Source organism: Harpia harpyja, chromosome 16, assembly GCF_026419915.1.
Source record: "Harpia harpyja isolate bHarHar1 chromosome 16, bHarHar1 primary haplotype, whole genome shotgun sequence".
In the NCBI taxonomy this organism is placed as follows: domain Eukaryota; kingdom Metazoa; phylum Chordata; class Aves; order Accipitriformes; family Accipitridae; genus Harpia; species Harpia harpyja.
This window is the reverse complement of record NC_068955.1, coordinates 16482594-16497742: the sequence shown is the minus strand read 5'-3', so window position 1 is coordinate 16497742 and position 15149 is coordinate 16482594. Positions and strand designations below refer to the sequence as shown.

At 45.7% G+C, this 15149-nt stretch overlaps 1 protein-coding gene across 2 annotated transcripts in view; it reads right to left on the bottom strand.

The window, feature by feature from the left end:
* The window catches only part of SLC22A18 (solute carrier family 22 member 18), a 62897-nt gene that overhangs the window by 16659 nt on the left and 31089 nt on the right, over positions 1–15149 (bottom strand). Inside the window, exons 5-7 of one of the 2 annotated variants that reach the window (XM_052811748.1) lie at positions 8620–8735; positions 8032–8142; positions 2596–2696 (exon numbers count right to left, since the gene is read on the bottom strand). In XM_052811748.1, coding sequence (XP_052667708.1) covers positions 2596–2696; positions 8032–8142; positions 8620–8735 — 328 coding nt within the window. The remainder of the gene's footprint in view (positions 1–2595; positions 2697–8031; positions 8143–8619; positions 8736–15149) is intronic. The other variant, XM_052811749.1, reaches the window with a different exon arrangement.

The window sequence follows — 15149 nt, the reverse complement described above, 5'->3', positions numbered from 1 at the left end:
CAGACTGGTGGAATTTGCTTGCACCTTAATCTGCATTTATATCTCCAGCAGTATCAATTCACTGTACAGCAGAAACAAATGCATCTGAAATGCCAGCTTAGGCAACATGAACGCACACAAGCAGCTCTGGGGCTTGGCAGGACAGAGCCAGCACATGTTGCATTCCCTGCATACATCTTCCACTGGATGAACCCCAAGAGAAAGCAGCCATAAAACATTAACCCAGTCACTAACTGCAAGAGATATCTTTGGGTGGTTCTAGCCAGAGACCTGATGTGAAAGTAAAGATAGAAATTTTAATGTTTTACAATAATTTAAAAGCCAGATGGTGAGAGTATTGTTTGGATCCGTTGAGGATCTGGTCCTGCATAAACCAGAGCAGAGCTTGGAGTTGCCATTGATAGAGTGGAAAGAACAAGCAATGAAGCAGAAAGCAGTGCTTTGCAAGTTCTTAGGCAAAATGGCTTTGCTGCCACCAGGAATCATGTGTCCTTGGCTTTAAAAAAAAATGAAGCATTTTTTTCCCCTTTCCTTTTTGGGGTTCTGGCAGCAAACCCCAATGCACCATCATGAAGAAGAGAAGTTTGTACCCTATGACCACTCCACTCCTATATTTCTGATGCCCGGAGTCATGCACTGTAGAATATGCATAGCAACACGGACAGAAACTGCACAGATAGATGAAAGAAAACTGCCTGGCTGACAAAAGCTAGTTTTTGTGTCAAATGTCCCGAGGCAAAGACTCCCCAGCAAAGTAGATGCTGCACCTGAGCCTGTAGGCCACTGCTGGGTTAGAGTGTGGTAATAGGCATGATTGGCCTCTGCGGGATGAAACCCTGTGACTATGGGAAGGGTCAGGTCCCTGGTTAGCACTGGCATCTGATTACTCATTAGGAAGCAGAGTGAATGCTATAATTCCCATATCTTCCAGGGCTGTATCTATATGTAGAGTGGACTGGCACGGCAGCACAGGTAACCTTATCTACAGTAGTTTCAACCAAACTAACCTGGGAAACAATAGCAGTGAAGACAGACAGATATCCCAGACATAACAGCAGTGGCCTGAAGACAGATATCCCAGACCTGACAGCAGCGTCCAAGCTCCATCTAGCAACACGAAGCCACTCACTCTAGCCCTGGCTGTACAAGAGCTATTGCTGCCCACATTACCTGGCTCAAAACAAGAACACCATAGCCATGCTGCAACCCCAAATTTAATTTCAGTGTAGACATATATAATAGGGATTTAACTGATACATCTAAGTGAAGACCACAGTTGTTGGGGAGTCCCTCTACATTCAAAGGGGGAAGAAGATATCAGAAGGTGACTTGGCCCCTCTAAAACCTGAGTGATTCCTGCAGATCCTGGTCTAGGAGGCAGCATACAAAGACTAACGTAGGGAAAGCCTTTGTTAGCAGTGGAGTTGGGGTCAGAAGCGTGCTTTGGAAAGCAGCTGCTGATCATTCCACTTGTCACGCTCTTTCCATGCTGTGGAGCGACAAACTGGTTTTCTTTCCAACGCAACTGGATGGGAGAGTGCATCCAGCTGGTAGCAGATGTTGAGCTCACAGGATCAAAAGACACCTAGTCTAAAGCCACCGTCCCAGAACAGACATCGCAAAGGCACCAGCTCCTCAGCTCCAGCCAGTTTACTCTGCAGACTCCACTTGCTGATGTACAGCCACACTTGTCAAATGCTCTACCAAGGTGCCCAGGTTTGGTGAGACCAGGGCAGAGCCCAAGTGACTGGCAACACCATGCCAAATCCAAATCACAAGGGAAGGAACTAAAGCTGCCATTTCCCAGATGAGAAGGTCCTCCAGATCCCACAGGAACTCTGCGGCAATGCCCAGGAAATGAAGGCAGATTTAATAACAAGACCACCCTCCTTCAGGATATTGCTTAACTTGAGGCTTGCTTATAAACATCTGTTGCTCTTTCTGCAAAATTATTAGCCTTTTCCTCCAAAAGGAACATTCTGCTATAACACACCACCTTACTTTTTTGGCCCTGCTACTGCCTAATTCAGCTGACTTTTCCCTTTTACCCATTCTGGTAGTCTCCTAACCATGTTCCATTGCCCACCTTTTTGGTTTTTTTTCTTTTTGGAAAGTACAAGCTTGCTGTGCTTGTTTCCACACAGCAGGAACAAGTCCTTCCTCTACACTGAAGGGATCTGTGAAAAGGCCAGTAAGATCATCTACTTACATAAATTTACAGGGTACTACTAAGTAAATGTAAATTAGCTAACCTGCACCAGAGAAAACCTTAGTCAAGGCAATTTAGCTTCAATGTAAGTTTTGTTACAAAAACCAGGACAACACGTCAGCCCAAGGAAATTTTAGCTCCACAGCTCAAAGATCTGCAAAGAGGGATAAGAGGAAGAAAGCTTTCAGGACACTCCTTGCTCTGATTTCTTCCCATTCCAAGGAACAGAATAAATTTGGAGTCACTTCTATTTTTTGAAGCCAAGTGACACATGGCAGAGCTAGGATTTGCTTGTCAATATTACACCTGGATTTGGAAGAGCATGTGTCAACAAGGTAGCAAATTAGATAGCGGTGTGGCAAGAGGGGGACTTCCACTTCACTTACCATTTGAAGGACACCAAAATATGACATCAGGTATCCAGACTCCACTGCTTCTAAGCCAAAGAAATCCATAGAGATGATGGAAAACTTAATCAGGAACAAACCTAGAGGGAGGGTTAATGAAAAGCATACATCAATATACTTGCACTGCATATAGTGGCCCAGATCCTGCTCCCAATCACCCCCAGTACAAGTCAGTAGCTCTCCCTGGGGTTGCTGGGACTGGATATAAACATGAGCAGAATCCTATTCAAAGTCAGTGTAGTAATTTAATCTTTAAATGTTAACTTTTTTATCCCCCTTACTTTCATCTTTAAATAATGTGACTATGTAGGCTGTAGATTCAGCTGTTTATTATAAACTGGTAAATATTTGTATCACCGAAGCCAGACTAACCATTAAGACAGCAAGAAAACATTTGTTCAGACAAGACTGTAACCATAAAAATAATCTGACTGGATTCCTCGCCCCTTTTGCCTGACTTTAGACTTTCACCATGGGGAGCAAGCCAGTGACATCAGCCTAAATACAGTGGTTTCGCTGCACACTTTGGCAACGACATCGGTGGCACATGAAATCTCACTTGCATGGACCAATAGTGGTGTCGACACAAGCAGTCAGGAAAGTACAGACAAAACCAGCACAGGCTGGGTCTGCTTTTCAATTAAGGTAATTTCTGGAAAGTGTAACGGAAAATGCTCACTCACTTCATCTCACATGAAAATACAATAGTGTGCGTTTCCCCCAAACATACACAAATACAGACATGCATACACACGCTCCCATCGTACACAAAGAGCCATCAAATTAAAAATATTATAACAAAACACTGCTCTCAAAGAGTGGTATGGGGTAGGAGGCTGCTGCCTCCCCTAGCGTCTTGTGCACCTCAGATGGACCAAGACAGTAGGATATTGGGGTGCTCTGTGTGTGAACAACCCCTTAATGTGCCCATTAGACAGCACTGACCCTGCTGGGGAGAGGAGAAGAGAGCAGGTGAACTTTAGGGGTCTTGCCCTTCCTTGTAGGATCCTCCGAGGTGCAAAGACTGGGTAAATAGGGAGCTGCGGTCCTCTCCTTCCTGAAAAAAGCAGAGGCCAGGAGGCAACGTGTGAGGACTGAGAAGGCAGCTTGTGGCCTGGCAAAGTGAGTCACTAGCCCTGTGGCATGGGAAGGATTTGCCGGCATTTCCCGGAAGCGGGAGGTGAGCGATCCCAAACTACTGACTTAAATGCCGTGGAGGACTCACACCCTAACAGACCAGCACAACTCCACCGCAGCCAGCAGCCTGATGGTGCCGCTACCAATGGAGAACCTGCAGCAACGAGGACCTCCCTCCAAGCACCCCAAGCCTTTGCCTGGAGGGACCACCACCCTCCCACCCCAGGACCTGCCACAAAGCCTTCTTGAACCCCACTGGAGACACCTCTTCCCCTCTTAATGGGGATAGCTGCACCCAAGCTGGCCCCATGGCGTTGGGGGAGAGGGATGGGGGGCAGGAAGGGTGCCCTGCTCTGCTACTCTTCAGATATTTGGAGAAGGTGCCGGGGAGCTGGGGCTCATGAAGATTTATGGCTTCGCCACACCCCTCCGTGGAGAGCACCCCATCGTTATCCACTTACTTTGAAATCGCTCTTAGCTCAAGCCAGCTTAAGGTAACATGCAAATAACAGTATTTACTCACAACATCCAAACCAGGCAACAGAATTGCACACGTTTATAAAAGGCACACGTGAAGAAATGAAAGAAAAACCACACTTTGTTTCACTTGCAGGAAGATTAGATTGAAGCAGGCGCTCGCCCTTCATCCTGCTACCCTGCTGCAGGTACAACCTAGGAGGGGCTCGACCTTACTACATACCTGACGCTTCTTCCTGGTACCACGCACCAGCTTCTACAGCTCCTCTCCCCTTTGAAGTCCGTCATCAAGTTAAGGGAGATTTAGATCTTTCTCCTCCAAATGAGCTGATTTCTTTCAGAGCAGGAGAATAGGCTGTGCTCTTTAATTAGCATTACACATTGCATGGCTCCCCTGGAGATGCAAAGGTCTCTTCTTCAGATGGGTGTCACCCCCTGTGCCTGCACGGTCACTTAGAGCTACCTGGACAAAGGACACCCCCTTTCCCCCCTTCTTTCAGCAACTAACGGGGTCTCACCCACTGGCAAGACATTTCTTGGTTGAACCCACAAGGTGAGCCCCAGATTAAACTCAAAACATTTTATGCTCATTGGAACAAGCATTTCTTACAAAGAGCTCAGCAGGTCCTCTCTGGGTAGGCTGCTGGTCAGCTGAGTGCAGCCACGTGAGTAATGTACCCACCCTGGGGTGGGCTCACTGGGGTGGCGTGTCCCCAGGCTCTTCTGGGGACGCCAAAAGCCCATGTAGGAACTGCTGGGATAAGCCTCAATCCACACTGCGAGGCTCAGGTTTTCAACAGGAAAAAAGTGGAAAATGGCAACAATATCCTCAGAAACCTCGCCTTTTTTTGAGGGGGTCTACATAAGGGGTGAACTCGTCAGAAAAACTGGCACCAGTGGGATGAGTAACTAGGCTTACGCAGCAGAAGACAGGTAAATGGTTTGCAAGATGCGATAAAGACAAGAAAAAGCACCAAGGAGACACTGGAGTGCAAACCGTGTTTTCAAAAAAAAGAAGATGACATTTCTAAAAGCAGCCTGTGACTTTGGAGGGCCGGCTTAGCAAGCCTTACCGAGAGCTGGTGTGAGAAGGCAAGTACAGCCTCTGGGAGCCTGTCTCAGCCCTCCTACACTGGACTGCCAACGTGATGGGATGCAGAGCCCTAGGGCTTACTGCAAAATCCTGTTCCACATGTGACAGAAAGTCCTTTTAAAAATAGGATGCAGGTGCTAGAGCCATTGTGCTAAAACCAGGTTTTCCAAAGGGATTAGGCAGTCAAAGATTCATACAAGCAGCTATTTATCAGTATTTTCAAGGCCCTGGTGATTTCTGGTCAGTAAGAGGTACGTTTGACATTTTTATCCTCATGTTTTCTTTTCTGTCTCTTATCTACTGCAATGCAATGAGGCTCTCTTTTCCCAGGTCAGTTGAGAATGTAATTCAGCTGTGCTGGAGTCATCTGCTGCCCGTCCATCCCCTGGCAGCTACCCTCCTGCAAGAGGCACGGAGCCCGTGTCTGCTTTTATGCAACACAAGGAGGAGGTTCCCAGCCCTGCAGCCCCCCTGGGGAGGCTCTTTCGGTCTCAAACAAGCTAATTTTAGACAACAATGAGATCCATAAGGAACAGAAGATTTTCTTCTGTGTATATTACAAACTTGTTTACAAAGTAAATAGAGAATGGTCTGTAATTTGGGTGATCTAATTAATTATACAGTGGCAGCGTGGAGATGAAAGGTAAATGAGCTCATGAGGAGCTCAGCCTCCAGCAGTGAGCTTCAGAGAAGTAGGTGATGGCCAAATCCCCTTTCAGCTGCCATCGTATGGTCAGTCACCTGAAGTGAAGAGAGACCTGCAAAGACAAGTTGCTAGGATTTTAATCGCTCCTCACTGTAGTGCAAGAGCTATGCTTGTAGCAGGAGTGTCTCAAGTAAAGCCATTCCTACTCTTACGGAAATAATCCCATCCATTTCAGCGATGTGAAAATTTCAGCTTCACTGTCTCCATCCTCTTTGCTTAGAAGTTCCCTTGCAGTTTTGGGCAGGTGATGTTTATTTTGGTTGGGTGCGTGTTTTTGCTGTGCATGGGAAAAGAAGAATCATCTTCTGCAACAGGGAGGAATTTGCATTTCAGCAGGGATGACTAAAACAAAGTGCATCTCGCCTGGCCTTTGGAAAAAGGAGAGTGCACAGGAAATTATTGTGCAGATTGCATATGGATGCGGTCTCAGGCGTTTTTAAACAGAGAAATGAATGCTACTTTAAGCTGAGAAATTAGCCAGAATCAGCAAAGAAAACCATCTTAAAACATCACTTGACTGTCTTGTTCTGTGAAATGCTGTCATTTTATAAACACTTTTTAAAACACAGTTTTAAAAAGTTAGTTTCATAAGAACCAAAAAAGTGCACTATTAGGGCAAGCCAGCAGTCCATCAAGACTGTATCCTGTCTCCAATGGTGGAGGTAGGACCAACTGGCATTACTGATCTCAGCCAGTGCCAACTACACACAAAAAGAAAAAACAAAAAAAAAATCAGAAATCCTTTACTTCCATGAATGCTATTCTACAGCTTCAGTCGGACTTGTTCCCCCAGAGCCTTAGCAAGGAATAACAGATGAACCTGACCAAGCCCAGAAATGCCATCCCCTTCTAATTCAGCACTCTTCACAGCCAAATCTATTTTCATTTGTAAACTGAATTTACAGTTTACAAATTAGAAATTAATTTGTAACTTATGTTTCACATTATTTAAACTTCCAGGGCTTCTCCAGATGCAGAAGAATTGGAAAAAGATGCAAAGTATAAAAGCTAGGGTGCCTTAAATCCTCTCTTACGATCCCTGTTTGGAAGGGAAGTGCCTTAGTTTGTTCAGAAGCATGATGTGCACGTGTTTTGATGTGCACAAAATTCAACCCTTGAAACTATAATCAAGAGAAACTGCCCTTTTAGGTTTGACTGGGAAAAGAGCCGTGAAGGCTCTCTGTGTGGAAGGGCAGAGAACATCAACCTGTCCTTACACCACCACTAACAAGGCTGACATGCTGCCTTGTCTCTAGACAAGCAGGGGGGAAAGAAGCCAGAGGGTAGGCAAAATTAAAGATTATTAAATTGTGGCCAAGTATATGTATAACCAGGCAAATCAGTAGACATGGACCATGCCAGGACAGCAACCGACTCAAAGGGAGCAGAGAAATAGGCAGGTTTGGGATGGGTTTGAGGTAGCAGCAGGTTGCTACCATGACAAAAAAACGAGCAGAATATATGAAGAAGAGAAGAACAAGCACCACCAACAACGTGCAAGGGAAGAAACACGGTGTGCCTCCCCTGCATGCAGCCGACAGTTAGAGCAGCTGCAGCCTCTTGTCCAGCAATAGTTTTTAGTTCTTGGGAAAAAGGTTAGGGTACACATACCCCTTAAAATAATTAAGTAAAATCAGGAAGGACCTCAGTGTTTCTGGCAGGGTACAAATGATTCCCCTCTGCTCTGAGGAGGTTACAGCCTAAATAGAAATGACAGACAAGAGGCAAAAACAGCCAGGAGGATGGAGTAGAGAGATTAAGTGATTTGCCAAAAGTTGCAGAAGCAGCCTGTAACAAGTAGTCTGTTCTACATTAAGTCCCAGGGTTTTGACCCTGTGTAGGTGAGACCATTTGAAAGCGTCCAGCATCGAGTTAGGAGCTGAATCCTCACTGCTCTGTGATCAAGTGCAACGTGCTTTCAGTAACTTGAGACAAGCCTGGTCTACAGTGTGTCATCTTATTTTAAATACATCAGCAATCACAAGTAATGGGTGAGATTTACCTAAGGGAAATCCAGCAAAGACCTTGACTATGAAAACTTCCATTACTCCCGGAAACTTCATCAGGTGTAGGACTTCTCTGATGCTAAACATGTTGCCAGACTGTGATGTGCCTACGGAAGATGACCTATTGATTAATACCCTATTTGTACAGGTTAGAGGCAGGAAGCAAGAAACTGTGAGACTGTCTGCTCAGGTTCACCACCACCTTTCCAAAAAGACGCGTCTCTGCAGCACCAGCTTTCTGCTGATGGCAGGAGGTTGGGACCTGGTGCCAGGTCTGGATGCAGAGGACCCCTGCGAGACAGCACGATTGCCTCCCATGCTGGGCCAAACTAACTCCCAGCGAGGGGTCCACATTCACCTTTTCTGAGATGCACAGCAAGCACTGGGCTGGAAGCCTGCAATTCTGCATGGCAGAGTGTTCGACAGGTAGGGAATAATACTCTTCCACGAGCACAGTTTAGGCATCGAAGTGTCAGCATTTCAAGGTTGGCATCTTTTTGCCCTTAAATGCAACCCCAAGTCCTTACAGCATGTCACTCCCCCACCCCTATTCATGTGCTATTATTGGAAACACTAATACTTACTGTGCTCCGTCACATGATGGTCTGACTTTGGTTTAGCCTGCAAAGGGATGCAAACCATTGCTATCACGGTATTTATGAGATTTCCCACCAGCCCAACATATGCAGGAACAAAAATGCTGCAAACAAAAAAAATATAGGTAAGTGGATAATTATCATAAACAAGACATTTATACCTCCATCCTGCAAAGGCTTGGGCACTTGAATGAGGAACAATCCCCTTGAAGTTACAGGACATAAGGCTATAAAAGAGCTCACATCCTTTCATGGAGGCTTTGATTATGATCATGGTTTGAAATTTCACCAAAAGATGGCTATTGCCATCAAGATAGTTTATCATTTATATTAAAAATAAGGTATAATACAATTCTTTTAAATCTGTGTCAGGGGAAAAGAACCCCTTCTGGTTTAATGAAGCTTAGAAATCTTCCCACGGAAAGCACAGCATCTGCTTGTTAGGATCCATCTAATCCCCTGTCTAACCCCCAACTTCATTCATCTAAGTTTCATCTCACTCCTTGAAATTTCTCCACAAAATCAAAAGAAGTTAAGGAAAGTGAAGAAAGTACTCAAGATGATTAAGGGTGGTAGAATACAGCCCAGCCTACAAGCAGAACTGAAACCACCGGAGATACAATACCACTTGAAAAAGAGCCTCTAAAGATAACAAACACGCTTTACAAAACCTTCGGAGAAGGTGAGTAAACAGCACTTTGATTTATGCACCTACTTTTCTTCAAAGGTGCCCAAAACCAAATCAACACCCCTTCAACTGTCCATCAGAGCCCCAAAAGTTGGATCTTTAACAGAATTGGGGTCACATCCTCGGATGTAGACACAGTGAACAGCAATTAACAGTACTTGTACAATGACAAAAAGGAACAATTAGAACTTATCTAAAAAACCCAAACGCAAACCCTGTGAAAGTCAATAGAGTCAATAAGTTCTCAATTATCACAGTCCTCTTAGAAGAGAAGATTAGGAAATGACTCCTCCTAGTCTTTAAGGGCATGTGGGAAGATTTCAGACTCGAAGGGCTTTAACTCTGCCAAACACAGGTGGAGCAAAGTCCAGGGCTGGAAGACTGAAACTCAGGAGAGTCAAGCTGAAAACAAAGGGAGAAGCGTGTTTTGTTTTCAAATGGTGAGAGCAATTATCCACTAAACCAGCTCATTAAAAGTCTCCCTCATCATGGGAACCCTGTTAGTTGAAGGGTTTCATAAAACATGTGCTTAAAGCCTACCACAGGACATGGGTTTGGGGTGGGAATGCCCATCGGAAACACCAAAGGCCAGTGTCACGGAGGGGCACAAGACTAAGTGACCATCATGGTCTCCTAGTGGCACTGAAATTTAAGCACCTAGGACCTCAGCAAAGTAATGACTGGATTTCACCAGAGAAGGCTTTGGAACCGTGCAGGTCTGTGCAGCCTCGGAGGTGACCGTGCCGTCCCTGCATCCCCAGCAACCTGTGCTGCAAAAACAAGATGCAAAGCGAGCTGCGTGCCGCCGACTGATGCTCCCTGTGAGCTTGCTGATAAAGGACTGCTTACTGCCTGACTTCTTACTGCTGCTTTCCTTGTCAGATCATGGCATATGTTTTTCATGGAATAACCAGCAGCACTAATTGTAAAAGCCTCAAGTTTCCTCCATGCTAGACAAAGGTGCGGTCTCAGTAATTTCTGGAGTATTATTAAAGTCCCAGAACAAGACAGTCAAGGATTGAGATGCAAACAACCGAGAAAAGCATCAAAGAGCAAATACACATGTATTCCCTCTAATAGCAACAGCAAAAATCCCAGCTGAATATTTTAATTCTCATTAATTATTATTAATAACAACAAAGTTAGATAATATCTTACTGCAAATGGACTTAGTACAGTAATTTAGACCTGCTGCCTTCCATCCGCCAAGCTGTTCCGCTAATTACCCTGGACCACAAAATTAGTCATTTACTGGATCATTATTTTTTATTTTTAGTGCAGCAGATTGCCACTTTCTGATTTAATATTATCTGCCAAACAGTTCCCAGACTACTGAAATCAACTTTGTGGACCCAAATTTTTATTCAGGGAATCCGGAATTTCTACTTTGCATTGCAACATAAAGTAAATTTACTAAGAAAATAGAAAGGATAAAGTAATCAGAGTAAGTAGCTGCAGCTGGCTTAATGTTTTGGGGGGTTTCTATATTTCAAGCTTCGTTCTGATATGGAAAAAATGCATCACAAAAATGTTCACTGGACAGAAACCCTTCATTTCCAGTCCTATTTTTTCTTGAGGTTTTCCAGAATTCCACAAGCCAATGTAAATATGTTTTACTCTTCAGATCCAAGAAGAATTACAGCAAGCAATGAGGGAAGGATCGCCCTATAAAACTAGTAAGCAAACAATGCATTACTTCACTGCAAGCATATAACTGATAATTCATTGCTGTGAAAGGGAGAGGAGAACCTTGACATTTTATATATTTGGGAAAACCTGGGTTTGCTGTAATGGATTTGTGGCATTTTGTACAGCTGGACTCTGAAGTCAGAGAAATCCAGTAAAATACGGAGCTCAAAAATCGTGTTTCCCAGACAAGCCTGAAGCATTCAAAATCATCTGAAAATCCCTTTCCTTAACCACAGTTTTCTGTAAGTGCTTCATCTTTTCCCACATATTAAGCATTCTCATTCCTTGATGGAAAGATGATGAAGGTACACCCTTGGGTTATCTGCTCCGCTATCTTGTCCTTTGGCACGGACGAACTCTGGAATTGGAGACAATGCATCTGTGTCCAGGAAACCACCTCTTGCATTTGTTTGTTTGCTTGTTTAAGAAAGATGAAGTAAAACCAAGGGTCATAAAAATGCCATATCGACATAGCAGGTCATTAAAGTTTTTCTGATGTATCTTCATTTCTTTTTTTCTGATGTTTCCATTACAACACATGAATTACTCATGACAACACCTCCTGTGCCACCCCTCTGGTATGGCATCGGTAGGACACATCCTCCTACTCCTACAGTGAAAGGCAACTGTTTTACAAAGCAGCAGCACAGGGCAGCTTTCCTGACACATCATCACCTCTGAACCCCCTGTGAGGATTGCTCTGGGGCTTGGGTAGGTAAGAGACTGCACCCACTGTCGTTTCCTGTTATATGAAGACACACAAATATTTACACTGTCTTGTAAAGGAACATGAGTGCTAAAACCAGTGTGCCTATGCTGAATCATTATTTCTGGTGGCAGGGAAGACAAATGCCAGTGGGTTGAGCTGGCAGTATTCTTGCAACGATGCTCACAGGAGACTGGAGGCCAACGCATTTGCTGGGGAAACTGATGAAGTTGCAATGATGCTGCTGGATCCTCAGCTTGAGCTGCTCTGTGTGAACTGCCAATGGGGAAAACTCTGCCCATGTCCCTGGATGCCGCTGGGAGGAGAGCTGCAGCCCTGCAGAGGCGGGTGGGAAGTAGGCGGTGGCAGTTTGGAGGAGTCCAGCAAGCAGCAGGAGGGCAGGGGAGGGTTTGCACCCCACAACGGCCCTGAGGAACAGTGCTTTGGCAAGGGGTACAGCAATGCTCTTGCCACCAGCAGAGAAACCAGCCGGGGGTTTGCACCGATAATCCCTCTGCTGTGCTTGCTGGACCCTTTTCTGCATGCTAAGCAAGTGACGGACTCAGGGCTAAGCTGTTGCTCTTATTTCTTACCAGTCTGATGAGGAACAAGTGGTGCAAGCCAGAACAGCCAAGCTAAAGGCGAGACACCCTGACCCCTCAGTGGAGCTGGAGGCTAGGGGTAGGAGCGATCGCTGGGTTGGCAGCTCCTGCTGCGCAAGACTTGGCTCGCTGGCACTTGTCTTTTTTTTTTTTAAGATTTAAGCATGAAATATCGCCTCTGCTGATATCAGTGGGAGCTCTTCTACATTCAGGTTTGCCTGTTTGGCTTATCAGGAGGAAGTTTCGCCAGGAAGGGACGTGGTGGCACTATTAAGACAAATGAGGCACATTAAGCAGGTTGCTCCCGTGGGACCTTTTCCCATCCTCTTCCCCTTCCTGCCTTCTCTCTCATCCCTCCTGGCTGTCCGCAAACCAGCCATGTGGAGCCAGAGCAAGCCCTGCCAAAACCAGCAGCAGATTTCCTGAGTGGGGCGGAAGAACAAAGGACGCGGGCAGGACTAATACAATTAAATTAAAGGGAGCAAAAGGGCGCAGCAGCTTCGGCAGCTGAGATCGTTGTGCAGCCTCTTCCAGCTTCTCACTGATTAATAGAGGTTAAGAGCCTTTACCGACCTGGGCTTTATGGTCAAAATAAGTCAGGTAACGTTATCTGTGTACTTCAGCACGTTACTTACAATTCTTTTGCTTCTCTTGCATCTGGAGAGAGAGTCCCTTCCTGACTTTTGCCAGCAGCCTTCCTTGCTCTCTGCTGGGGTTTTCTGCTAGCAATCTCCTCTCAGATTGTCAGCTAAGACCACAGCTGCCCAGTCTTCTTTGTGTGTTTTCAGCCTTGCCATGAAAAAGAGGAACATAGCTCCTTGCCCTGTCCTGCACGGGACAGACGTGCCCCAAGGTCCTGCTGCCAGGAGGGTGCAAAGCAATCAGCTGCAGGGAGCAAACACTTGAACTCAGAGGAGGACTAGTTTTTGCTAGGTTCTGCCAATAGGAGCAGCCACAGCTTGCCCCAACTTAAAACTTTCAGAGAAATAAGAAGAAAACATGAGCAGAAGGACCTGGAGGCCAGGAGCCCATAATATCAGCCAAACACTGCTTAACAGCATAACAAAAACCTCTCCTTTTCATTTTCCTGAGGCCTTTACACAAGTGTGGTGGATGCATTAAAAGCATCCATTAAAAGAGTTTGAAAGGCTTTCAAAAAGTGGGATGGCTGGCCCAGGGCACACTTGCCACGGGACCGATGGTGTGGCCAGACACAAGGCTCACTTGGTAGCCTGTGGCCATGGGTAAGGGACAGGTGGCTGACAGCTAGGATTGCCCATCTGGAAACTCCATCCTTAATGCTGGTGGGAAAGCAGAATTGATGATGAAACCATTAATAGTAATGTCATGGTAAAGAGATTAAACCCCAAGAAAATATTAGCATTCAAAGCCAGCTGGAGGGGGGTTGCATTTCTTCCCACCTAATGCTTAACCAGCCTCTGTATTTACTTGCATGCAACTGTAAATCCCGATGTGCAGCACGCTTCCCAGGTGACGCAAAGCAAGGACATGCTCTACATCACTTTGCAACCTGCTCCCATCAGTGTCAATTAGTATGAGGCAAACGAGTGCAATCAGGGTTCAGTTTCTGAATCAAGAAGTGACACAGTAAGAGAGGTGACAGCAAGGGCTCCCAGAAGCTCCCCAACTCCTGGAAGTGATTTTTTGCGGCTCTGCCCTAAGTGTCACACACCCCTGAAGTCAGAGGTGGCACACATGAAGCATCAGAAAAATCTGGTGAAGTTTACAGCAAGTGCAGCTCTTTGAAAGTGGAGCCTGGCCAAACAAGTATGTGTGGTTGTATATACATACATATATATGTACAAACACATGTGCAGAGCATTTCCCAGTAGCTTTGAAGCAATGCTTTCAGCAAAACTTCCATGAAAAATTCAAAGGCATGTGCACCATGTGGAGATCATGCAGTGGCGCAGGAGCAGGAGAGAGCCGCTGACCAGGCATTTTCAGGCAGGTAATATTTTCAGCTCGCAGACGAGGGATTTTGAACAGAGGTCCTGCTGGTATCTGTCAGGCGCAGCCCGCACGCATTGCTGAGGAGGGACGGGCGCCGGAGCCTCCCGCTTCTACCAGGGAAAGCTACAACAAACCAATACAGGATACAGTTTTGGGCTCCAGCCCAAATTCCCGTCCTTGCTCTGGCCTTGCTGTGCTGCGATTCCCATCTTTGGTTTCCTGCCTGAAAAGGCTGGGACGGACCCATGAACGTACCTAGTACCTAGGGGTTGCTGCCAGCTGGGAGGCTGCATTCAGGCTGTGTGCGCCACGAGATGGTATCCATTGCTTTCTGATTAGCATTCCAGCCACAGAGCCCCGCTCTGCAAAGCCCAGGAGAAAAACGCGCGTGTGTAATTGCACAATTAAATGTTGCGTCAATACAGCAATTCTTTTGAGGAGGAAGCAGTTCCCAACAATTCCCTGAGGATTAAAGGATCAATGCGCATTTCGGCAGTGAATGGGATTGTGTTTGTTTTCTTTCTCTTTTTCTTAATAAAGTCAAAGTTGAACATGGAGAGAGCACAAATTGTTTTTTAGTGACTCACTCCTACTTCAAAACAGCACTGCATAAAGCCGGCATTCATAGCTGGCCCAGATTCCTTAAAGAGCTCTGAAAGGACTCTCAAAATATTTCTTTGATTGTGGTCCGGCCACACTATCCACTCATCCACTTACACCCTTAGAGGGGCAGCTATGGGTGAAAAACAGCTGGTGAGTTAAAAAGAGAAGCAAAGCAAAAAACTGAGGTGAAAAAAAAAAAGTTCAGGTGAAACCATGACACCAAACCATGCTCTCCAGTAAACAGCTTTGGGTCCAT